Source organism: Ovis canadensis, chromosome 9, assembly GCF_042477335.2.
Source record: "Ovis canadensis isolate MfBH-ARS-UI-01 breed Bighorn chromosome 9, ARS-UI_OviCan_v2, whole genome shotgun sequence".
NCBI classification, from domain to species: domain Eukaryota; kingdom Metazoa; phylum Chordata; class Mammalia; order Artiodactyla; family Bovidae; genus Ovis; species Ovis canadensis.
The window spans coordinates 84,381,915-84,408,410 of NC_091253.1; the positions used below are offsets into that span (position 1 = coordinate 84,381,915).

General features: G+C 39.6%; 1 protein-coding gene across 1 annotated transcript in view; it reads right to left on the bottom strand.

Moving 5' to 3' along the window:
- Nucleotides 1–7,489: 7,489 nt before the first annotated feature.
- The window catches only part of ATP6V1C1 (ATPase H+ transporting V1 subunit C1), a 40,307-nt gene continuing 21,300 nt past the window's right edge, over nucleotides 7,490–26,496 (bottom strand). The window contains exons 4-13 of the mRNA XM_069601135.1: nucleotides 25,271–25,356; nucleotides 22,464–22,558; nucleotides 20,839–20,930; nucleotides 19,496–19,594; nucleotides 17,601–17,669; nucleotides 13,701–13,793; nucleotides 13,517–13,610; nucleotides 11,524–11,621; nucleotides 9,910–10,036; nucleotides 7,490–8,405 (exon numbers count right to left, since the gene is read on the bottom strand). Of these exons, the coding sequence (XP_069457236.1) occupies nucleotides 8,310–8,405; nucleotides 9,910–10,036; nucleotides 11,524–11,621; nucleotides 13,517–13,610; nucleotides 13,701–13,793; nucleotides 17,601–17,669; nucleotides 19,496–19,594; nucleotides 20,839–20,930; nucleotides 22,464–22,558; nucleotides 25,271–25,356 (949 nt within the window). The 3' untranslated portion in view covers nucleotides 7,490–8,309. The remainder of the gene's footprint in view (nucleotides 8,406–9,909; nucleotides 10,037–11,523; nucleotides 11,622–13,516; nucleotides 13,611–13,700; nucleotides 13,794–17,600; nucleotides 17,670–19,495; nucleotides 19,595–20,838; nucleotides 20,931–22,463; nucleotides 22,559–25,270; nucleotides 25,357–26,496) is intronic.

Genomic DNA, 26,496 nt, shown 5'->3' on the forward strand with positions numbered 1-26,496 from the left:
CTGAAGGAAATGGATTCTGCCCTCAGGGAACTCATAATGTGTACCTTCAGGGAAGGGTTGTCTTGTCCAGTGAAAGAATGTGAAGTCGCTGTCGTGTCCTGACTTTGTGACCCCATGGACTGTAGCCTGCCAGGCTCCTCTGTCCATGGGATTTTTCAGGCAAGAACACTGAGGGGCGGGGGTGGGGGGGTTGCCATTTATTTCTCCAGGATATCTTCCCAACCCAGGGATCAAACCCAGGTCTCTGTCACTGCAGGCAGACTCTTCACTGTCTGAGCCACCAGGGAATACCCTGGTAAATGAATGAACTAGAGATACTCTCTACAGAGTGTATTTATATTCTCTATAGAGAGTGTAGAGGAGTGTGTGACTCATACTAAAGCGGCAGAGAGACCATCAGACCAGTTAATCCTCACATAGCTTACTTTCTCAGACACTGCTGGGAAGGAGTGCTGACTGTTGTCATGACAACTGGCAATAGCAGAGTTCCCTGAAACAGATGTGTGATGACCCGGTAGTGGGGAGGGGTCCGCAGCCTGCTGCAGCCAAGTCCAACTGCAAGGATGAGTGGAACAAAAGAAAACACGAAAATAAAGACACTGACAGGAAAGGCCATTAAACCTTAGAATAAATAGCAAGAGTACTGAAAGGAGTAAAACCTTCAAGTGTAAAACTCCACATCTTTCATAAAGGGGAATTCAAATTAATTTTTTAGCTACACTGATATATGAGAAGCGAATTGAGGGAATTTGTATGTAATGTGAAAATTTAAAAACCTGGCAGCCTTTTAAAATTTAGAAATAATATATAGATCATAAAATTTGTCCTTTTAAAATGTCCAGTTCAGTGTGCTGTGCTGTGCTTAGTTCCTCAGTCATGTCTGACTCTTTGCAACCTCATGGACTGCCTGCCAGGCTCCTTTACCCATGGAATTCTCCAGGTCAGAATACTGGAGTGGGTTGCCATTCCCTTCTCCAGGGGATCTTCCCAACCCAGGGATTGAACCCAGGTCTCCCACATTGCAGGCAGGTCCTTTACCGTCTGAGCCACCACTTCAGTGGGTTTTGATATATTCACAAAGCTATGCAACTATCACCATTATCTAATCTCAGACTATTTTTCAGTTCAGTTCAGTCGCTCAGTCGTGTCCAACCTTGCGACCCCATGAATCGCAGCACGCCAGGCCTCTCTGTCCATCACCATCTCCTGGAGTGAAAGAATTGGGTACAATTAGCAGTCACTCCCCAGAGAAGGCAATGGCACCCCACTCCAGTACTCTTGCCTGGAAAATCCCATGGATGGAGGAGCCTGGTAGGCTGCAGTCCATGGGGTCTCGAAGAGTCGGACATGACTGAGCGACTTCATTTTCACTTTTCACTTTCATGCACTGGAGAAGGAAATGGCAACTCACTCCAGTGTTCTTGCCTGGAGAATATCAGGGACGGGGGAGACTGGTGGGCTGCTATCTACGGGGCTGCACAGAGTCGGACACTACTGAAGCGACTTAGCAGCAGCAGCAGCAGCAGCAGCAGCAGCAGTCACTCCCAAATCCCTCCCTTTTCCTGGTCTCTACCAACCATCAGTCTTTCTGGATCTTGGGCTTTGCCTATTCCTGACACTTCATATAAATGGAATCATACAAATATATGACCTTTTATGTCTGGCTTCCTTCACTTGGCATAATGTTTTCAAGAGTCATCCATATTGTAGATTGGAACTCCATTCCTTTTTCTGGCTGATATTCCATTGTGTGGCTGTACCAGTTTATTCACTCATCCATCATAAGTTGATGGGCACATGTGTTGTGTCCACTTCTTGACTATTATAAATAATGCTGCTATGAACTTTCATGTACAGGTTTTGTAAGGATATATGTTTACAATTCTCTGGGGATTATGCCTTGGAATAGAATTTCCAGTCACATGATCCTGGTGAGTTTTTAATGGGGGAATTTGCCTTCAAACTATATGTAGCTAGAGAAAAACTGATTTTAATTCACATGACATGTAGAAGAGACAAGAAAGAAACAATCATCAGGTAACATAAAAAAGAATACTACTAACAAAAAAAAACCCAGCAGCTAACAAGTTAAACCCCTCCTCTTTGCCATGTGTCTTACTAGGAAGTTGGTACACACCATGAGGTTTAATTCTCACAGTAGTCCTAGAGTGTTGTTACAATTATCCCTCTTCTGCAGGTAAAGAAATAGGTTCAGACTCCAGGATGTCAGGCTGCCCAAGATCACACAAGAAGAGAGCACAGAGATCTGAACATGGCAGGTATGTCCAGCTCCAAGGGGCCAGCAGAGACCGCAGACCGCTGGGCATTCCTCACCAGCACCCATGGCCTAAATTCTCCATCAGAGAGAGTGTGGTCAAGTTGAAAACAAACATAAAACAATAATAAAATAATATTCTGCTTTCAGAACCCACACAGAGAAGCTAAATTAAAAAGAAGGAAAGCATCCATTTTGCACCAAGGGACATTGTTCCGTGGGTAAGTGAGCCCTTCAGGTCTGTGAGCAGACATTCCTCTAGTAGCAGTGCTCGGGCGCACTGAGGCTGAGCAAGGTGGGAGACAAGGCTGGTTAGGAGGCTGTCAAGAGAGCAGGGCCGGGGGTGGAGAAGGGGAGGGGGAACCCCGAACGCTGGAGTGCCTGGATGCAAAGGGCGAGACAAGGAGCAGAGAACAGAGGTGGGTGTGAGAGGCTGGAGTAAGGAGGTGTGGAGGTTTGAGTTTGGATGTCACTCTTTCCTTCCTTGGCTAGTTATCCTGCCACTGGGTTCAAGGAGGCAAAACCTGTGACAACACATCACTGGTGAAAACCACCCGCACACAAGGGAGACGTCCGTGTACACAACTTGCCTCTTTCCAAGGCCGCCCTGTAAACTGCTAGACTTCTTGCTGAAAACCTGAGCTGTTCGCTATTTTATGAACCTCTTAAATCCCTCCAAGAGTCAACAGAGACCAATAATGTCCTTCAAGAACATGTACTGAACGTCCCCTCAAAGTCTCCCTCCAGAGCCTGGCATGGCAGCCGCTCTGCCCACAATGAGTGCCAAGTGAGCGCTGACTGACAGGAGAAATTACACTCCCTTTAGAGCCACCCAGCTGTGTTTTCAATCCCGCTGATTCAATATTTCCCATCAGAAACAGCTTTTGGTCTTTTAATACTGCAACGGGTTTACCCTCATGCACAGAAAGGCACAAAGTATGCGTAGCTGTCTTTTGTGATCAAAGAGAAAGCTGTCTCGTGTAGCAGTCTGAGGCCCATCAACAATGACCCAGAAAGCAAGCCTTTGCTCTCCTGGGAAATCAAGTCTTGCAATCAAAGCGAAAAGAAGCTGGGCTGGCTCTGCCAGTTAAGAGACAAAGAGAGCCACCAGACATGCAGCATGTTAGAACATCAAGGGCAGAACAGCTCCTTGCTCCAGTGTGTCCAACCTGACACAGTGTGCTAGCCACTAGTCATCTGTAGCTGTCCACATTAACTAAATTCAAATAAGATAACAAGGGCAGTCCCTCAGTCACCTCAGCCACACTTTAAGTGACCTGTGGCCACCTGCGATAGAGGCCACCACACTGGGGAGCAGAAACACAATGTCCATCGCGATAGGAAAATCTCTTGGACAGTGCTGAACCAGACTAACCATGTGGTCAGATCTGAAAAAAAAAAAAAAGAAAAAAATTAGACACAGATGTATAGAACAGTCTTTTGGACTCTGTGGGAGAGGGCGAGGATGGGATGGTTTGGGAGAATGGCATTGAAACATGTATATCACCATATGTGAGATGAATCGCCAGTCCAGGTTCGATGTACGATACAGGATGCTTGGGGCTGGTGCACTGGGATGGCCCAGAGGGATGTACGGGGAGGGAAGAGGGAGGGGGGTTCAGGATGGGGAACATGTCTATACCTGTGGTGGATTCATGTCAATGTGTGGCAAAACCAATACAATATTGTAATTAGCCTCCAATTGAAATAAATTTATATTTTAAAAAATACCCCCCCCCCAAAAAAAAGACTAGTCTATTCTATACCCACTGACAGAAATGACAGGTTGACTTTTTTGGACCGATATCCTTAACCGTTTTCAGACTTTGGATTTCACAGATCAGTAAAATACCTTTTTCTTATTTGGGGTTGCCAAGTTTATACTTCGTCAAGTAAGGCTGCCACCAGGTGACTTTGTTTTAAGGCCCACCAAGGCAGGCACTCTGCCTTTTTACTGCCCAGCATGATTTAGGCATATGCCCTGCACCTAAAACAATGCCTGGTGCCTAGTGTGCGCTCAACAACTGTCTGCTAGGTAAGTGATTATACAGGCACACACAGACATCCTTATTTTTTTCATTTTATTGTTCGTGAAAACTCTGTCACTAGCGGGCACCTGAAAGGTGTCTGGGTTCTACACACACACACACACACACACACACACACACACACGGCTGGATTAAATCACAAAATGAATATGAGTCATCTAACATTTTCTGAGAACTTTACATGAATAAATACTTGTAACAAAATATAACAAATCAGAATGGGCTTCTCTAAACTGTATTTCACAACTACCCTGAGGGGCAGTGAAAGGGGGTGGGGAGAGACTGTTAGCTTTTCAGCGGCACCAGAGTGCCCTCTTGTGGGAAAATAAAGTACTTGTGTGGTCTCAACTTTTAAAAAACAAATGATGTTTCTAGTAACACATTAAAACCTGTACTGACAAGTAATTATTCTGAGAATCAGCCCATATATGTATACCGGTCACTATAAAATCTGGCCAGTTGTGTTGGTGAAAAAGATAATTAAGAATGGTTTGTCACAGAATTACTCAACGAGGTCATCTACATACCTAGGAAACAGTGAGACCCATGAGAACTGCTTTTTAGGTCTCACATTCTGGTTTATCCTCTAGTTAAAAAAAGACTACTACTACTACTGTCAGGTTTAAGGCAGTGTTGCACATACTGTTTACTCCACTTTTGGGCAACCATCAACAAAAACTTTTGCTGTATCCAATTTATTTTTCACTTTTGATATCCTTTTTTTGTTGTTGTTTATAGAAACCATTCTTTGAAACTCTGTTATGGCTGTACTTTTACACTTTATAAGTAGTGATCAATCATACCCATAGTGGACTTTCCATTAAAAGACTAAAGATGGGACTTTGATCATTTTAGATGATTTTTGCAAATTTCAACTTGATACTCTGTGGCCTTGCAAGGGCAATGGACACCGACACTGGTCAGTTTTGGCCAAGGCAGAGCTTTCTGCTTCTCCTGATCCATGTAGATGTAGAATGCTGGTCTGGCTGACAGGTAGGAAAGCTGACTTATCCATGATGATCCTATTGAGTGTGGTCTGTGTGAAATAGAGAAGAATCACTATCTGAATGAGACCTCAAGAAGCTCACAAATTTTTAAGTCAACAACCCCATCTGGGTGGAGGGGTTCAGAAGATGAATCTTTAAAAAGCAGTCTCAGATTGAAATTGGCTGACACTGGCATCTGAGCCTCTTGTGTGTTTGTAGGTAATTCCTCAGATGTACTCCTTAGACTGTTAACCACAACTCTAGAGAATTTAGCAATGATTTTGCATTTTTATTAAATTCTGCAGGTAAAGAACCACTGTGGACATAAGCTCAATTCTGAACAACTGTTAGGAAATGTCGCTTGTGTGCGCTGCCTGCCTTTTGCTTTGTTGTAAACTTTTTTCTTCTTGCATTATTTTGACCGTTCTTGCATGAAGGGTGTTGTCCTGTTTCCCCTCAGTTTCATTTTTTAAATCTAGCTAAACAATCCCAGGGGTATTCTCTACTGCTAATCACTTCCACAGTTTTATTGTTTCCTTTTCCCTCTCTCAAGTCACTGGACTTGGATCTAAGAATATTCTATGGGTTAATCTTCCAGTAAATAAAATAGTTCTGATGTGTCTTGTTATCCTTTTTTAAAAAGACCATAATTACACTCATATATTAAAATAAAGCTATCCATGCTAGCAAAATAAAGACCATAAGAAAACTTTACAATACTGAAATGGGTAAACTTCAATTTAGAGACAAGAACTTAATTAGGGAAGTTTTCAACACATTTCCTCTACAATACTGTTACAGACTTTCTAGACCAAACCATCCTTTACTAAAGTAAAGGAGACAATAACCACATTTCTTCTAAAGGCCAGCAAGGTTTTCACTATAAGCTGTTCCATGATACTTGTGTATACCATTTTTAACCTCGTGTGTGCGTGCTGAGTCATTTCAGTTGTGTCCAACCCTTTGCGACACTATGGACTGTAGCCCGCCAGGCTCCTCTGTCCATGGGATTCTCCACGCATGAATACTGGAGTGGGCTGCCATGCCCTCCTCCAGATCTTCCTGACCCAGGGACAGAATCCGAGTCAGTTTCTCCTGCATTGGCAGAGGGGCTCCTTACCACTCGCGCCACCCGGGAAGCCATTTTAACCCTGTGTACACATTAATTTCCAACATTTGGGGCTATTTAAAGTGAGAGCAGAGAACAGTTCACATCTGCTGAGTATCTGTTCCATACACGATATTACTTTAAACGTACTGCTTGATATATGCTCACTCAGAAAGCTCCACCCAGAACAAACGGCGTCTGCTTAAGGGCGACTCCATCAAGTAGGAAAATCTTCCAGGCTGAATAACGTAGGCTATAAAACCCAGCATGGAACACCTGGTCACATCGTCCAAATGTTCTGGGCCAAAGAGTGACATGGTTCATTATCTGATGACCCACACTCCATGCCTTTTCCACATCACTGTCTATCTTGAAAAGAGATTATGGAAAGTGCTTGCCTCAGTCATTCAGTGCCTACTAGAGACTGGGGGCATGGGAGGAAGACAAAGAGCCAGGCGGTCAGAAATCTTAGGCTCTGAAGAGTCGGACACGGCTGAGTGACCAGACAACGACGAACACTAGGTAAGCAAAAAAGTGAGGGACAGAGTGTGTGAGGGATGATCCTATTTTTATTTAAAAATAAGCTGTGTGTGGATATCTATGTTACAGAGATATAGGAGAAAACCTGAAAAACTATGTAAAGACTTCCTTGTAAAGAAAGAATTGAGGGGGCTGGAGGGGTGGCCTCACGTTTTACTTTATAGAAGTCTGGATTTGTTTGAAGTTAAGCATTATTTCTGACTTAACAATATACAACTTTGAAACCAAATGGATTTAGGAGGCTAATTTTCTAGGTGGAATATGATAGTTTAGAAATGCCCTTAAAAAGTAAAAACCTCTTTCATTTACAAGCCTGTGAGGGCATAATAAAGGGAGCACTGCCACAAAACCTGATTCCAAAAGCTCACTCAGGACATTAACCTAAGTCTTATTCCAGAGATCTATAAGGCTAGCCATGCCTCTTTTCAAACTGCATCAAAAATAACATAGATGTCAAGATGAGGGCAAAATTAACAATCTTAAAAAACAAACATAAAATAAGGACTTAAGACAAAACAAACGACTAAAGCAGCAGAGTTCTACTAAACTTTATTCAAAACTGGCCCTACTTCCTAACTGAGATACCCCAAAGTCTAGTGTGCAAATATAAATACCCATCACATGTTCAAAAATAATCTTCCAATTGGTGCTCTGACCCAGATTTGGCACACCTGAATCATCACGCGAGTCAGCCACGGTGGTCACCTCTTGGTATATACAGCACAATCCTGAAAGCAGGGCAGGGCATCAGCCACGACACCATTCATTAAGCTCTCAAACTGAACTGTACTCTTGGAAGTCACGCACACCACAACCCACCTTTGCACAGGTAATTTTATTCTCTCCTGTGGGTGTCAACAGTGCTCAGAGATTGTAATTTAAAACATTCAGAAAGCACATACCTGAATATTGTCACATTTTCTTTACATCACGATTCAGTAACTATAAACAATTATGTCTACTAAATACAGTGAACAAAATGGCATAACTGTTTACACCATTCCCTTGTAAACAAGGCTTCTGTCACAATAGTAACAAATGGAATTAATGCATACCACAATATGGATGAGGAAAGACCTTCTTTTTAAATAAACTATTCAATTCATAAATAAACTCTGATTTTTTTTTCAGTACACATTTACAGACCTGATCAATAAAAAGAAACAAGACATATAGTTTCCTTTTAAAAAGAAAATGTTGCGAAATGGACCTGTACGAGAGAAGGCGCCTAGGAGAGAAGGTGAGAAGCAAGCAAGGGGTAAAAGAGAGTTAAAAGTGCAGCCCTACTGCAGCCTATGTCTGTTAGCAAACACCGACACGACACGAGGACAGGGCTGTCTGGAGGGCTCATTTTACTTGAATTCCAGCAAGTTGCAATCGATCTTATAGTACACATAGGGGTAGTATTCCTGTTGACTCAGGTTTAAGCCTGGAATATCCATAGGAGCCTACGGAAAAGTCAGATGATTATTCAACTAAGTACTTAGAGAAATGAAAAAAGGAAAAGAAAAAAAATATTACCATTCACAGGCATACCTTGGAGATAGCAGATTCTGATCCAGACCACCGCAATTAAGCAAGTGTTACCATAAGCCAAGTCACATGAATTTTTTGGTTTCCCACTGCATATTAATGATATGCACTTATTATACACTTACTATAGTCTACTAAGTGTACAATGGCCTTTGTCTTAATAAACAATGTACTTATGTTAATTTAAAAATACTTGATTGCTAAAAAATGAGAACCATCATCTGACAATGCACAGTTGCCACAAACCTTCAATTTGTAAAAAAATGCCAGAGAGATGTTGTGGGGAGGGAGGTGGGAGGGGGGTTCATGTTTGGGAATGCATGTAAGAATTAAAGATTAAAAAAAAAAAAATGCAGTATCTGCAAAGTTCAATGAAAGGAAGCACAATGAAATGAGGTATGCTTGTACCTTCTTAATGAACTGGGCTAAGTTTATACATTTTTCCTAATTTAATCTGAGTTTGACATTGTTAACTCCAGTTTGCAAATAAGGAAACAATCTCAGGCTGACCTGCCCTGGGAAACAGAGTAAGTGAGTAGTAATGCCAGATTCAAGTACTCTGCCCTCAAAGCCTATGTGGGTTTAACCATGACTCCACCATCCTTTTCTATGCATACTGTATAAAATTACTTTTTTAGTCTCAGGCTTGGGGTATTGAGTTTATGAGACACAAGGCTTATAAAATGATGATAAAAATAAACCAACTGTGATTTTTACTGATACCGCTTAGTATGCATGCATGTTGTAAGAATTTACTGGTATGAAATTATGCATGGGAGTTAGACTTTACATATTATCAACAATTCCATGAAAATTTAGAGTCATTTCCTGCATTTTGTTCCATTAAGAAACCTTGATTTTTCTCCCATGGGTTCTAACTAATGCACATGTGAAATACTGCCATTCTAAACTAGAGAGAAAATATCAGCAAGCTATTTGAAACGAAAAATATAAAAGCCTGCTACAATTTTAAACAACAGCAGCAACAAAAAGCACACATTTTTGTATGCTTTTGTATGCATAAATGATCATACATTTCTGTTTTAAACAAGATATAAACATACACCATTTTAGAGAAATGATAATTCTCTATAAAAATGCTCATCTATTGACTGCTACTTCTACCAAATAAAGTTACAGTAATGACTTATTTTCTTCCTCTCTGCAATTTGTAATTCTTGTAAACAACTAGTATCACTGCTTGTGTGGGTATTTCTGCAGCTATAAACATCAGATCTACAGCAAGATAATGACTGGCTTTTAGAAATACCAAGAAGCAACTACTATAAAATGGAGTAAGCAAGGTAAATTATTTACTAACAAATTGAGAATCTTAAAGCAATTAAATAACATCTTCTTCCAATAATTTTTTTCTGAAATTCATCCAGTTCCTATTCTACCAGGCTAATAAATACTTACATCAATAATAGCTGCTGCGCTGCTGTCTAGATGTTTATACAATTCATGTAACACTTCTCTTAGTTTCTTCATTGTTTTCTTATTGGGTTGAAGGAGCATTGCTTGGAAGTTCACTGGCAAGCCATACCTTATAAAGAAGCAGAAATACAGGATGTAACACAAGCAAACATATGCAGAGATTTTCTGCTTAAAAGCAAGTATTCTCATACTCTTCTTTAATCACAGTTAATGGGGAGAGGGTGCCTCATTTTAATAACCACCTTCACAAGTTCAGAAACTCAACACCTTCTCTGGTCCTCACCATCCATTAGAAATCTTTAAAATGAGAGCCAACTGTCTACTAGGAATTACTTTTAATTAGTCTTCAATTTTTAAGGTAATTTAGTACTTGCCTGGAAAATCCCATGGACGGAGGAGCCTGGTAGGCTGCAGTCCATGGGGTTGCGAAGAGTCAGACACAACTGAGCGACTTCACTTTCACTTTTCACCTTCATGCATTGGAAAAGGAAATGGCAACCCACTCCAGTGTTCTTGCCTGGAGAATCCCAGGGACGGGGGAGCCTGGTGGGCTGCTGTCTATGGGGTCTCACAGAGTCGGACATGACTGAAGTGACTTAGCAGCAGCAGCATGCCCACCCTCAGCAGACAGTGATAATATGTAAACAGTACAGTGTCTCTAGGTATACACAGGGAATTGGCTCCAGGACCTCTGTGAACACCAAATCCAAGGATGTTCTCTAGGTATACGCAGGGAATTGGCTCCAGGACCTCTGTGAACACCAAATCCAAGGATGTTCACCAATCCAAGGATGGTGTTAAGATCTGCGTATAATCTACATGTATCCTCCTATATACTTTAAATAATTTCTAGGTTACTTATAATACAATGTAAATACTATGTAATTAGTTGTAAGTAAAATGCAAATGCTATGTAAATCATAGCTAGTGCCCAGTAAATTGAAGTTTTGTTTTTTGGAACTTTCTGGAATTTCTTGTTCAAATATTTTCAATCCACAGTTGGTTGAGTCCAAGGATTTGGAACCCAAGAATATGGAGAGTCAACTATTGATTCCTTTATGATAATAAAGAATATAGGGGGAAGAAAGGCATGAGATTACCCATCTACTATGGAAATTCAAAGAAATTTACAAATAGCATGATGGCAGATAAGTATTTTGAACTATTTCTAATATGAGCAACATGTACAAAGCATCACAAGATGGTTGAGATTTTAAGTATCTCAAAGTAATAAAATATTTTAGGCTACTATGAAACGAGGACTTCAAATAAGGCATACTGTGTATCAAACTACATGTAAAATATGTGATAGGTCTTTTAAACAAACACTGACTTATATAACCTACGTTTAACTTAAGCACAGAATATGGAAAGAACCAGAGCACAGCAGCATGATCTTTTTCTAAACTCGGTATTAAGGGCAAGACCAACATGCACGTCATAAGCAGTATGATACTGACAATTTCTCCCTCACAAGTAGCCCTTCGGTTTCCCCAAATCAATTTCCTATTAGCAGACTGTGTTTCAATGAAGAGGTGCAATGCCAAGGGATCTACACATTCTTTAGTTCCAAGTTTCTCAATGAGCTTTCTTTACCTCAAAACAGATTCAACAAAAACCCTCAGAGCTTTCACATGTATCCACGCAATAAACGCCTCACTGAAATTCACTTTCAGCCACCGTACTAGTGGTCCCTATAGAAAGAAAGAAAGAAAAGAATCACCACAAAACAGAAAAGAATCACCACAAATTTGGTCTTGAAAATGGCAGTTAGAAATCAGATAAACCAAGTATTTTTAAAGGAGTGACTATCCAGTGAGAATCTTAAGTAGAATTCAATCACTTTATGTGTCTGTGTGCTTAGTCACTCAGTCATGTCCAGCTCTTTGGGACCCCATAGACTGTAGCCCGCCAGGGTCCTTTGTCCATGGGGATTCTCTAGGCAAGAATACTGAAGTGGGTAGCTATTCCCTTCTCCAGGGAATCTTCCCAACCCTGGGATCAAACCCAGGTCTCCTGCAGTGCAGGCAGATTCTCTACCATCTGTGCTACGAGGGAAGCCCCAATCACATTGTAATTCACTTTAAAAATGTTTCATTATTCTCATATCTTGCATACTTTACCTTATATTAGATGAAAAGTTTAGCTACTACTGTGTAACCTCAGTAGATACAAATATCCATTGACTCTATTCACTACACAGAAAAGGGCATGTATGTGTGTGTATTTTTCTTTTTGGGGGCCATGTTGTGCAGCTTGCAAATCTTAGTTCCCTGATCAGGGATCAAACTTATGGTCCCTGTAGTAAAAGTACTAACCACCAGGACTGCCAGGGAATTCTCAAAAAGGCATATACTATAGTGAAAGTCACTTAAAATGATACAGAATATAGAAGTGTCCTATAGATTTGAAAACCAAAGTATAAAAATCTAAATTTACTACCCAATACTGTTAAGCATTTAATACATTCAAAATAGAATTTAATTACAAACAACTTCTCAGAACAGGAAAAATAGTTATGTAGTAAGTCATTTAATACTTACTTAAAAGTATTACTTCTCTCATCTATAAAATCAGGGGGTTGACTCAGATCCCTAAAACCTGCTTATTATGTTCTAATTTCTTAATGATTCTATTATTTTGACAGCATAAATTCTTTATGAACTTATTAAACTATTCAGGATGATTCCTAGTACTAAATAAAAACACTTCTTTAAAGAAACAAACTTCAAACAACTTATTACCATTTCTCCATACTCAAAAGACACACACGATCAGTTCAGCTAACAGTTATTTGGGTAATATTACTAGGCTCATTTGGATATAGCAATCCATTTACGCAAAGAGGATAACACCACAACAAAGTGAAAGTCTCTGGTTAAAATATCTGTTCTTTTATGGTATTGGATCTCCCCCACAACCAGCTGGTTTTATTTGACATTACTTCATTAGGGTTAGTTTTTCCCAACTGAGATGTTACGGTTTATAAAGTACTTGGAAATAGCTGTAAATGGAATGTGCTTTTGTTTCCTCCTGCATTATAAGAGAAGCACATTTTCACTCATCACGTTTTCCCTTCCATACACTCTTTAATCTTCACAAAAATCCTTTACTTGAGGATGGCAAGAAAGTCAACACTATCTTTCACTCACAATTCCATCCCTGTTCTCCACTGTGCCTAGAACATACTAACTCACCAATGGTGTAAATACAAATTCCTTCAGTAAAGACTACAGCATTAAAAAAAAGAAATTCTGCCTCAAGAAAATGAAATTTCCTACTGAAAAGAGAAAACAATTACCCTACTGAAAAGAGAGAACAATTACTTAACTAAAATGACCCCTCACTACAGGGGCATTAATCAAAACACTGTATTTAAAATTAACTTTTGATACAGACTTGCATTAATTTTAAAACATACATTTTAAGATAACAATTCACAGATCTCAGCTTGCTTAGAGAAAACTCATTTTGACTATTTAATAGAAAAAAATAACAAATCAAAATCAGAAAAGTTTTTTCTTTTAAAGAAAAGCAGTACCAGTTTTTCTGCTTAACACTGATAATATTAAATACTAAAAACACATACAAACTGCTTTTTCTTGTCAGTAGAAAGCCTGTTCATTTCTTCTTTGTCTGCTTTCATCTCCTCTTCATTATACTGGAAGTCACGGACGATGAATCTAAATTAGGAAAAAAAAGAAAGCCAAAATTGTCCACAGGAAATATAGGTAATCTAACAAATTAAACATTTTTTTAAATAATCCTCTTACTTGTTTTCCCTGGCTTTGTGTCTGAAGTCATCAACTGCCTTCCTAAACAAGGTGACATTACATAGGTAACTGTCTTGGTCCTCTGAGAGAACACTGGAGAGAGGAAGACAAAGTCCATTTAAAGCTTTATATTTATTGCTCACATTCATATTGAGGGCAGAATTCAGAAACAAGGGGAGGAGAACAAACGGAAAGGAATGGCAGCCCTTCCTGAACCCCTCAGTGCCTTTCAGCTGTACTGCCTCAAACACTGAGGACACACAGTCTTTATGTTTTTACTTACAGTGTCTTAATAGGCCCCTTGTACATTTCTTCCTAACCCACAAAATTAAGCATTAACTCGAGAAGAGCTTCCAAACTCTAAGAACCATGATTTTCAATCTGTATCAGCAGCAGGCCAGCCAAGGACAAACTGTCCAGCAACTGGTTGGTTTCCAGACTCTTCCCTGCTTCCTGGCTAAACACCCTCTTCTCTTTTGGAACCTGAATTCTCTCCTCTTCTCTCCCACCCTGCCCCCAGAGACCTGGCCCATCCCTTTTAATTTGTGCCCTCTCAAGACTATTACACTTAGTTCTTGCACCCAGTGCCCATCAAATCCAAAGCAAGGCAGCTACCAAGTGGGCAGAACTTCATTTAAAAACCAAGGCAGAAATTAAGCGGGGATAGTCTGTGAGCTGCAGGTCTGAGTCTCCAAACTCGCTGCATTCAATTCTGCTGTTGTGTACAAGCAGTAACGGTATATTCTCACCTGTGTAACCAAGCCAAGACGAAACTAAGAGTCAGTGCTTTCAGCTGCCTCATGGCATTTTCAGTCACCCACGTGTGTGGCAGTGCTTCTGGAGCTTACAGGCTCTGCCTGTTCCCTTCTTACCTCTCTCCCAAGGCTCAGTTCTGCCATCTGCTCTGCTCCAATCAACTGACCCATTTCACTGCTGAAGCATCTTTCCTGCTTTTCTTCATAAATTATCTGTGCAAACCCGGCTCCAAAGCACAGGTGAAACTTTTCTCTGCACAACGGCTAGTGTCATCTTTTTCTAGGTCCTCCCTGCTAGCATCCTCTGCTTCATCTAGAACTCCAGCTCCCTGAACAAAAAAGCTTCTGTGAAGCACCACCAAGTCTGTGGTGCTGTTTCCCACAACAGAGAAAAGGCCAGAGTCAACCAATGATCTGACCCAACTAGTTTATCTGAACAGGCAAAAAGTAGAGACAAACAGCTAAGCGGTAATTGTGAAAGTATAAGTGAAAAGCACCTCTTTTTGAACAGTTTTTCCAACAAAAAGCAGCAGAACAATAGTCTAGCTCCCACTTCTTTGGCTGTGTGAACTCCGATGCGGCACTTAGCCACCCAATGACAGCAGTATTTCACATGGTCCAGTCTTTCAAGATTTATGGAGAACATTTTGCAAATAGCTAGATTTTGTGTTTAATTTAAATTATGTCTTTAGGTTTAAAGATGGTCTTTTTCAATCTATTCTTCTTCCCCAAAGTCCACTTTCATCTTCACTGCTTCCAAGAGTAACCACTCAAGTATTGTGCCAAAAGGCAACAAGTGACAATGTTGCTACGTACAATTCCCTTTAAAATAAGGCACTTAGAACAATAACTAGCACATAGTAATTACTCAAAAATGTTAGTTATTAGGAGAAGCAAAAAATCCAGCATTAGCTCATAGAGCTCTTTCCTAAACAGTGTACAGAATTTCAGATTGACTCACTAAAACTTGTTTGCCTCACATAAACTAACCATCCTCTTCAGGGTTGGCTGAGCTACTGCCCTGTTCTTAATGACTCAAATACATTTTCAAGGAGGTGATCTGAAATCCGTCTTTAGAACTGCTAAACAGATGAACAGATGTTTTCACTGAGTGAGGAAGAGTTGGAGGTGCTCAGGCAGTCAGTGGACACTTGGGGGTCATTCAGAAGATAGGTATCGCCTATACTCAACTGGCAGCATCTGAAATTTTTTCCTTTAAACTACTAAAGTGATTTTCAAAAGATGTAAATGTCTGAATATTTCTAAAGTCCTTCTTCCTGAGTAAATCTGGGCTCACATGCCACTCCCCTGGGCTCAGGCTCAGCTCACCACAGCGCCGGAGGGCATGCCATGCGCACTGTGTCCTCACTCTCCTCCTCCCCCACCCCCAAATGTCAAGCCAATCTCTGTGGCTTTAATGCACTCCAAAGAACAAGGTTTAAGAATGTGTCATTCATCCGGATAAACAGCTTCAGAGGAAAACCAGTATCAAGACACAACCTCAATCTTCAGTTTACCATGTGAAGGGCCAATATGAATGGAAAGCACTCCCCAAAAATGGGAAAAAAAATTCACAATGAGCACAAGTTTGTGGTTTTGTTCTCAAAAAAAAGAAAAAAAGGTCAGCATTTAGGAAACTGCAAGATTCATATTACCTCCTACTTTACATATCTTTTCAAAATTATTTATCTGTTTTTTTTTTGGCTGTGCTAGGTCTTCGCTGCTGTGAGGCTTTTCTCTAGTTGCAGCAAGCAGGGGCTACTCCTCATTGTGGTGTGCGGGCTTCTCACTGAGATGGATTCTCTTGTTGCAGAGCACCAGCTCTAGGAATGTAGGCTTCACTAGTTGCAAAGTGTGAGCTTGTAGTTGTGGCGACAGGCTCAGCTGCTCCAAGGCATGTGGGATCTTCCCAGACCAGGGATTGAACCCATGTCTCCCACACTGGCAGGCGGATTCTTTACCACTGCACCAACAGGGAACTCCTACTTCATATATCTCGAGTCTTAAAAGGACCTCATAATGTGTACAGCGAAGGCATGATGCTCATTTTACAAAGAAAATGAGGCCCAGAGAAGTTAAAAGACTTACCCTAGGTCACACAGCAAGTTGGTAGCAGAACCAGCAAAAGAACTCAAGATTCCTGGGTCCAGGACTCTTTCCATTATACTAAGCTACCTCCCATATGACACAATGAAACTGGGAAAGAAAATATTTCATGGGCCTGGCCTTACTAACACCACTTCTCTACTGCCTCCCAGACTTCCCTTTCATCATGCTGACACCTCTTGAGGGATACACACACACAAGAATTCTCTGGGGGAGCATACACACTGTACTTACATTTTCTTAGCAAGCATCTCATGTGGAAAGGCAGAATACAGGAAAAGATGATATGCTACAGTGTCATGAGTGCACAACTTGCAGTGGAAAGACCTGAATTTTTAGTCCTGACTTTGCCATTTGACACTTTTATGGCCATACGGTTTAGGCCACAACTTAACTCTTCTGCATTTTTTACTTCATCTATGAGAAAAAGTGTAACAACTGCCCAAACTACTTCACAGAACTGTTGTAAATATCAAATTAGACAATGAATATTAATCTGTAAGTTCAAAAATGCTTAGTAATTTTTTTTTCCAAAGGAAAGTACAGATTAGGCAGAATCTATGCTCACTGGAAAGTGATAGTAAATATCTGCAGAGCAACACAGTACCCTGGTAGCCATTTCGGCATACTTCCTTAACAAGACGAATGGGGAATTATAGACACACAGTAGGTATGAGATGAGTACTGAAAGAAGGATCTTGAGAAGGTGGTACAGCAGAAAAAGTACCACACAGGAGACCTGGGTTCTGGTTACATCTATGCCACGTATGAGATATGCGACTCTGGGCAAACCACTTCAGCTCTGTGGCCTCAAACTTTCACATCTATCAACATGAGTGGGTTGGTGAGACTGTGCAAAGGCCCTTCCAAGTCTAAAATTATAATAACTAGAGCTAATATAATTCATTTATTAGGTGAAAAAGATGGTTCCAAAACTATAAAATTTACCACAAAGAAAAGATAAAGATATTTTCTAATCCAACACCCAAACTATCAAAGGAATTCTAGGCATGAGCAGGCTTTTAAGTCTACTACTTACTTGCTAGACCTTGGAACTACCATTTCAGCTAGTGTTTCATACTGCTTAATCCAGTCATTGTGGTTTAACCTGCAGAAAAGGTACAATTAAGTTACCAGAAGAGAAAAACAAGTCCTACTTCTTGCCAAACCCAGAAAGAGGAAAAAATTATGAGACAAATAGGAAATTCAACTATAGTAAGTATATCTCAAATCTATCTAACAAAAGAAAAATCAAGTTTCCTACAGAGAATGAATTGAAATACACTGAGTGGTGAAGGAGGAAACATAACTCACCATCTCTTACATCCAATAACTACTGCAAAAGAGGCACACCCTACAACTCAGTTTGGGTGAGAAGCAAAGCAAATCGGAGATTTGAAATTATTTTTAAACTTCAGGGTTAATTTATATTACCTCACTAAAAAAAAAAAGAAGAAGAAAGCAAAGCAGGAAGAGAGGAAGAGAGAGAGAGAGAGAGAGAAGCCATGCTGAAATCACTAACGTCTTTATTCAGTGGCCATTCAGAAGCGCCGGGTGAAAGCACATGTACTGAAAGCACAGGGCACCAGGAAGCACTGAGTCAACAGAGCGACAGTGAGCCAAGCGGCCACGGGTCACTGTGCAGCAGCCTTCTCTAGAGACCGCTGGCTTTTGTGGGTGTGGCAACACAAAATAAAGAACTGGATTGTTAGTACTGTAGCCAGGATAATAAATAAGCCATTATACAAGGTACCCTAGGTCTGACCCTAGGTTTCAAGTACAGTGTACAGAAAACTATGAAAATTTCTTGTCTTAAACACAAATTTTAAACAAAGGTTGCATAAGACAAATCTTTTATCTGGGCAAAGGTTATTTCCATGCATAGCATAAAAACACAAATACACAGAAATTTTTCAGAAATAATCAGTGTTTTCTTATTCTGCAGTAAGCAGGGAAAGGCAAAAATCAGATGATATTGTCGCCACTGTAAATTAAACAGAGGTACTTTCCCACCCCTTTCCAGGAGGCATCATTTTCCTATATTCCCAGTTTCCTAGCCAGATAAAAATGGAGAGCACATCAAAAGAAGACTTTATGAATAATGCTGAGAAGAGTCCCCAAATCTCCCATGCCAGTCTGGATCCCCCAATGATTTCCTGATGCTAACATTTCAGTGCAGGTCAGAAATGAAACCATTAACAGTGTTTTCCGCCACCCACCCACACATACAGAATTCTAACCTTCAAAAGATTTCATTTTATCAAGATGAACTAGGCCCAAATGTTAATTAATATGGAAGGCCTAATCTAGAGGAGAGTTCAAAGAATTATCCAACCCAACCTACGCCCATAACCTGTACCTGTTTTTGTAAATAAAGTTTTACTGACACCAGCCGCATCGCTTCACGCACACACTGGGGATGGCTGCTTTCAGCTACAACCACAAAACTGATGTGGCAGAGTTGAGTAGCTGTATCACAAACCATATGGCTTGCAAAGGGTAAAATATTATTTGGCCTTTTATATAAAAGATATGCTAACCTTTGCTCTAATCCAATCCTTTACTTCTTAGAGGGTTTAATTCATCCTAATCAATCATAAAGATTTTTCAAAAAAGAACTTATTTTGAAATATCTAAAAACAGTATTTTTTTAAAAATCCAATAGTTTAGCATTAGCTAATTTTTTAATGGGTCAACTCTACTAAGTTGAACTTGATTTAGAATCTCAATTTATAACTGACATCTCTATTACCAGGTTACGAACGAAATTCCACTGTATGTGCCATGTGAGTATATGCTGGTTGACAGAACAAATGACAAGGTGATATTCCATTTACACTCGGGTTTTGTGGAAAACTTCAAATTACAGTGTCAGACACTAACATTTTTCTTGTATTTTAATAAGTAAAAACCTTCTGTAATGAAAAGACATACTTGGGAACTACGACCAGTAACGTGACAAGATACTCTGAGTCAAGAACAAAGTCATCCTTCTTCACAATTTCTGCTAGACTCCGAGTTAGCAAACTCCCTCTGAGGAATAAGAAAAAGATCATTAGACTGATAATTATGTGGTTCCATAACACAAGTAAAGATACAGCAGGCTAAGTATAGTTACATATACTACACATACATCTCGAGAGGGATTAGCCCGAGTTAACATTTTCATTTGATATAGCAAGAAGCCAAAATTTAGCTGAATATTTCCCATATCTAAACCCAAAGAAATGTCAAAATTTTATGAGAATATGCCTCTAGTGTTTCTCTTTGCGTTTGTTTTAATTATTATAACTCAGCTCTTCTCTTGATTATATATATATAATGTCTTGACTGGGAAAGCGTTACTCATTCAGCATCAATTAAAGTCTACCTCACCATAATTATGAAATCGTATCATCTAAGCACAACCTTTGATTTTCCTCCCTCTCCTTGGGTATCAATTTTGGTTAGTTAACCCAACAATCAACTCTTTGAATACAAGTCTTCATTTGGTCTCCCAGTAGATTTCACACTGAAAATGACTTGCCCTGTACGTACTCGACAGGACAAGTCAATTCTGCCTCTGGGATACGAATGTATACCTTGAAGAGTTAAGTGCTTAAAGCTACACTTGTAGTAGTCATACTATAGTGAGATCAACCAAAAGAAGAGTGTTCTATTTTAAGAAAACCTAGCATAAAAAACTGAAACATAAAAACAGATAAATTAAAGAATGAGAATTACATTAAAAAGGATTTTTCTATAGAATCCTCTTAAGCAGCAGATAATTGCTATGTAATTAAATTATGATTTAATTTAAAACAATTAACTTTAGATAATTTTTACAGTGAAAAATCAGATGGATAAAGGATAAACCAGGACCCAGCTCAGAAGTATTATGTATGAGACGAGCATAATAAATCAGCCTCGCATCTGTTTTGACTAGCCTGAATTAATGAGCAAGTGAAAAAACACCATCTGACTATAGAAACGGCACAAACTGGAACTTACTAAAACCCCCAACAACCGTTTATCTGCAACGTACAATACACAGTGGTCCCTGACATTTTCGGCACTGGGGACCAGTTTCATGGAAGACAATTTTCCCATGACCAGGGAGGCAGGGCCAGGTGGTTCAGGATGATTCAAGCCCATTACATTTATTGTGCACTTTATTTCTAGTATTATTACATCAGCTCCAGCTCATATTATCAGGCACTAGATTTCAGAGATTGGGGACCCCTGTGCCACAGTGCTTCTCCAATTCTAAATTATTCACATATAGTTGACATGCTTACGCGTTCTTTCGTTCCAAATTCTGAAGATTCCCTTTCAGGTTGTTGTATGCGGATGCTCTAGATTTCAGGTCATTGTCAATCTGAGTGACACCCTTTATAGAAGAAAGAAGAGAAATAGGGAGAATCTTCCTAAATCTGCCTCTACTAATACAATTAAAGTAGTTGTGCTTAAACTTTAAAAAACAAACCCACCACTAGATCCTGATGTAAGAATATTCTATTATTTTAAAGGCATTATTTTTAAAGATCATTAAAAAAATAACCTACTTCATTTTAATAACTATGGGAATGTTCATATAATCTTTTCTACTAAAGATAATATTTTAGTCTACATGTATTTTCATTATTGTTACTATATTCTTAAACCATGTAAATGAAATCTAGGACACTATTTAAAGACATGACTAATGAAAGGTTTTAATACACAAGTCTGAAGAGTTCATTTCCAAAGGAATGAAATCATACAGTTTTGTTGTTTATAACACCACCATTCTTACACAAAACATCTTTGTGATGAAATTAAAATTTTGCTTCAACTTATTTATAAATGTTACACATGCTGATTTTTCAAAAATATGATTAAAACTACTAACAATTTAAGGAGAAAACACAAAGCAGTAGATTTAACATTTGAAGAACTAATTTCAACTGAGCTCTACCATTATCAGCCATGTGGCACTCTGGGGTAAATCACTTCACCTCTCTGAGCCTGTTTCCTCATCTATAATAGTATCAGGAAGATGATGACTAAATCCTTGATAAGGATTAAAAGAAAATAATGCTTAGTCATAGGAAGGACACCATTTTATATTATCTGACTACTCATTTTCATTAAATTATTTGACCCTGAGTTAAATCCTTGATAGACCATTTATTTACATTTAACCATAGAGCACAATGTACAAATAAAGTCCGTGGACGCTAAGGAAGTCTGTCCAAATGATTTAAACTGTACTGTTCATCCAGCTGGGTCACAGATACGTTGTCAAACAGTGAACAGGTCCTTGTCTATTGCCTCATTACAGTTTCAGCTTTACATTTTTCTCTCAAGCTCAAGGACTTTGCAACAAAAAAGGAACTCTTAGTTTAGTGAGTTCATGGATGGACTTTCAACACCTGTGGACTCCCCGAAACTGTTCATAGAATCACGCACTATGAGAATACAGGCAATTTTTCTGGGTAGGGAATCAATACTGAACCTCAAAAGGCGTCAGAAAACCCAAAAAGTTTAATCTGAATCAGTACTGGACATAAACACACTCAAGTGACCATTATCATATGTCTGAATGATTTGTAAATCTCTAATCAATTCCAATTTCTCATTTTATGTGATCTCAGTTATGCTTAAAATTTATAACTTTAAAGTGACTTTTCTTAGTCAAACATTGTTGATGCAACCTTTAACTTAACTACTTAAAAAAACAAACTACATACATGGATAATGTGCATGTGAGTGTTATCCTTTTCTGACAACTTTGTTTTTTAAGTAAAGTTGCAAAATGTCACATATAATTAAGTTGCCTTGTCAAAACCTAAATTAGAGAACTTAATAGCTAAATACTTATAAAATAAACAGAATCACTATAAATCAATGTGTCCTACCTGTGTCATTTTTTTTATCTTACCTTGGCAATTATTTCAGAAATATTTTTCAGGGACTGCTTGATTGGATATTTAGCCATGTCCCACTGAAACCTTGTTATATAAGTAACCAAGTCAACTGAAATAAGGGAAGAAATTAATTACTGAGGAGAAGCAATAGAATTTTTTATAGTTTGCAATACAGTAATGCCAAAATGGGCATTAAGAAAATCAGTAAAGATATCATCATTTGTGAAGGTTAAATAAATGTGGGACTGTATTAGGTAACATGGATTATTCAAAATTTTTACCTGTAATCAGACTGAATTCTCTTCTCCTTACTCAAAATTTAATATATATATTAAAATGCTCCTTCTAACTTGATGACTTAATAAATGGAATATGCACATACCCATGATACATGGGAAGGTGAGAGACACACAGAGATTGAGAAACTACTGCAAAGTGTCTCCTCAATAAGAAGAATTTGACAAAAGTATGTTATTTCTTTGCAACTTACCCAAACAAATTGAAAATGAACTTGTCTGTTAAAACCATGTGATGACTGTTTCTAGGAGTCTGTATTTCAGTAATATTCAAAACACGGACCTTTTCACTTTCAAATGAAAAGAATAAAAATAAAAAATGCAAAGCCGAAGAGAAACTCAACAACTAATTCCCTGGAAGTCTGGTAGTCAAGATGACTTTTTATCCCTCAAGCCTGATGGGATCAAGGTCAGGGAAATCAAATGTCAATTATAGTTAATTGGCGAAAGTAATTCATATCAAAATATCTTCTCTCCTCAACTTCTCCCGACAGAATACCAGCAAGTCAGCAACATATCTGGTATTTTCAAAAGCAGTTTTGGATGCAATGTCCCCTAGATTGATTGTCACCTCCCCATTCTGCCAAGCAGACTGACTGTCCTACTTCATCAAGTACCTAGAGATCAGCGAAGGCACCTAAGTTAACACATCTAACTCCTGTCCTTTTGCCCCAACCACACATTAACAGAAACAGTAAGCAAGTCAGGGTTGCTATTTTAACAGAGAGCAAAAATAAATTACTAATTTTTTTTAACTGATTAAGTACTTACTGAACATCTATGATTGGCAAAGGAAACAAATGAAATTAGAGAAACACTCAATTTAAAATACAGTGACCACTGAGAGTTTAGCCAAACCTCCATACTGCTGCTTCCACATCCATTTTACATGGCCAAGTAGCCAGCAGGGGCCTAGAAATCACACTAGGTAACAGCCTTCTTGGCTAACAGCCCTAGATAACAAGTCTGCGATCACAAGTAAATGTAAGCTCAGTTCCTGGTTCGATTTCCGATACCAACCTGTGATAAGCACTCTCCCCTGCTGCCCAGGGCTTCCCCTGTTAGTGGACCCTTTAGATAAGACCCCCTGGGGCAGGAAATGGCAGCTCACTCCAGTATTCTTGCCTGGAGAATCTCATGGACAGAGGAGCCTAGCAGGCTGTAGTCCATGGGGTTGCAAAGAGTCGGACACAACTGAGCATGCATACGTCTCTTCAAGTTAATCAAAATTCCCCTTTTCAGTTTGAATTAACCAATCAGGACTTGGCTTGGGAATCCCGAATCACTCCACCCATGGACTCTAATAAAGGTATGTGCCCCAGGTCCTACTGTTCTTCCTGTCTGCACCCCGCCCTAACTTCCCTGCATTGCTCCCCTCCCTCCAGGACCTGTGAGTAATAAATAACTCTACTTCTCTTTCCCCTGTGGTCATTCGTTGCTGTGGCTCAACATCCTATGATAACCCAGGGCTCTACCTAACAAATGTTAATTTATCATAGTGACCTACCACAGTAGGCTATACAGGACAGAGAGGAAAGGATTTTTTCTTATTTTAATGACATATCACTAAAGATCCAACCAGTCAATCCTAAAGGAAATCAATACTGAATATTCACTGAAAGGACTGATGCTGAAGCTGAAACTCCAATACTTTGGCCATCTGATGCAAAGAACTGACTCACTGAAAAAGACCCTGATGCTGGGAAAGATTGAAGGCAGGAGGAGGAGAAGGAGATGACAGAGGATGAGATGGTTGGACGGCATCACTGCCTCAATGGACATGAGTTTGAGTAAACTCTGGAAGTTGGTGATGGACAGGGAGTCCTGGCGTGCTCCAAGTCCAAGGGGTCACAAAGAGTTGGATACAACTGAGCGACTGAACTGAACTGAACTGAAAATGAAACACATTCTAAACTGGTATTTCAGGAGAAAACAACAAATGCAAGGACAAACGACAATGATACAGTTGAAACCATCTTTATGCAGCTATTATTACACAGAAAAAACTTTATGTAAATATTAGCTTCTAGCTACAGACAGGTCAGTAGTAGACTATTCTATGGGTACTAAAGAAATGCCATATGAAATTTGAGGGGAAGAGGCATTACTTTGCAATAAGATTAATAATTTTTATTCCAAAGCTTCCGTAGTTGGACGCAATTACATACAAAAAGCTAGAGAAAACTAAGTATTCACCTGGAACAATGCTGAAACACGTAACTCAGAAACACACTTTTAAGTGGAACTGACAGGTAGATCCTGGAAAGAACTAAGGTAAATCTTTATGATACTGCTTTTGGAAGGATCCATATTAAAAAAAAAAAAATATATACTATATATTATGTTGGACTGTCTTATGAGAGGTTGTGTTTCAGAGGACAGAATGTAACTGGCAATATAACCAAGCTGTTAATAATCATCCTATTTTAATGGCTTTCTACTGGATTTGATACCCTTATCTATAGATCTTTTTTATGTCGTTCACTTTATTGAAGTCAATATCACATCCTGAAACATTAGCTTACCTCCATTGGCCAACAGGTTCTCCTGAACTTTATCTTTACTGTCCTCCAATACATCAGCCATATATTGAGCCACTTTCTTAACCACCCTTAGGAGAAAAAAAAATCAGTGGTCACTTTCAGGAAAACAACCTAAATTCCCTGCTACACAATGAACACGTAACATGAACACATGAATTTGACTCTGTTTCCATTACACTACCTGTATAATAATATTAAACAATGGGTCCTAACTTCTAAAATAATGTTAAGGACAAATGAACCAAGATTTTATTATATGTAAAACTCAACTCAATAACTGTAGTTTTAAGGAGACCACCTGCAATACGTTTATCAAGTCTGGAAAGAAAGTAGTGGAAAGTTGGCAAGGGTAAGCTGAGTGTGCAACAGACCTCGCCGCCCTGCAAGAACAAAGTGGGAAGCAGGAGCCTGCATTCATCAGAAGTATACTTCCCCTCAGGACAAAAGGGATCCCGCAGGCAACAGAATACAACCAACAGTGCAGCCCTACACTCTTCATTCATTACCTATTTACTGAGGATCCACTATTTGAGATTTATTTTGCTGTTGTTTAGTTGCTAAACCATGTCCAACTCTTTTGTGACCCCCAAGGACTATAGGCTGCCAGGCTCCTCTGTCCACAGGATCTCCTGCTCAGCTTAAGAGGAAACAAGCCATGGTGCCAAACTACTGAAGCAACTGGGCATCACCTTGCCAACCCCTTTACTTCACGAACACACCCAAGTATAAGGACACTGCATTATTTAGTTCCAAAAGTCACGAAACCAGTTCCTGGCAGACAGGTGGGAGAAACCTGTCATCCTGATTCTTGCGTTCTGTGTTCTTCCCCCCCACCCCATTCCTTGTCCACCTATGGGCCATGAGTGGGATATATAAGTTCAGTTCAGTCGCTCAGTCGTGTCCGACTCTTTGCAACCCCATGAACCGCAGCACGCCAGGCCTCCCTGTCCATCACCAGCTCCCAGAGTCCACCCAAACCCATGTCCATCAAGTCAGTGATGCCATCCAGCCATCTCATCCTCTGTCATCCTCCTGCCCCTAGTCCCTCCCAGCATCAGGGTCTTTTCCAATAAGTCAACTCTTCGCATGAGGTGGTCCAAGTACTGGAGTTTCAGCTTCAACATCAGTCCTTCCAATGAACACCCAGGACTGATCTCCTTTAGGATGGACTGGTTGGATCTCCTTGCAGTCCAAGGGACTCTCCAACA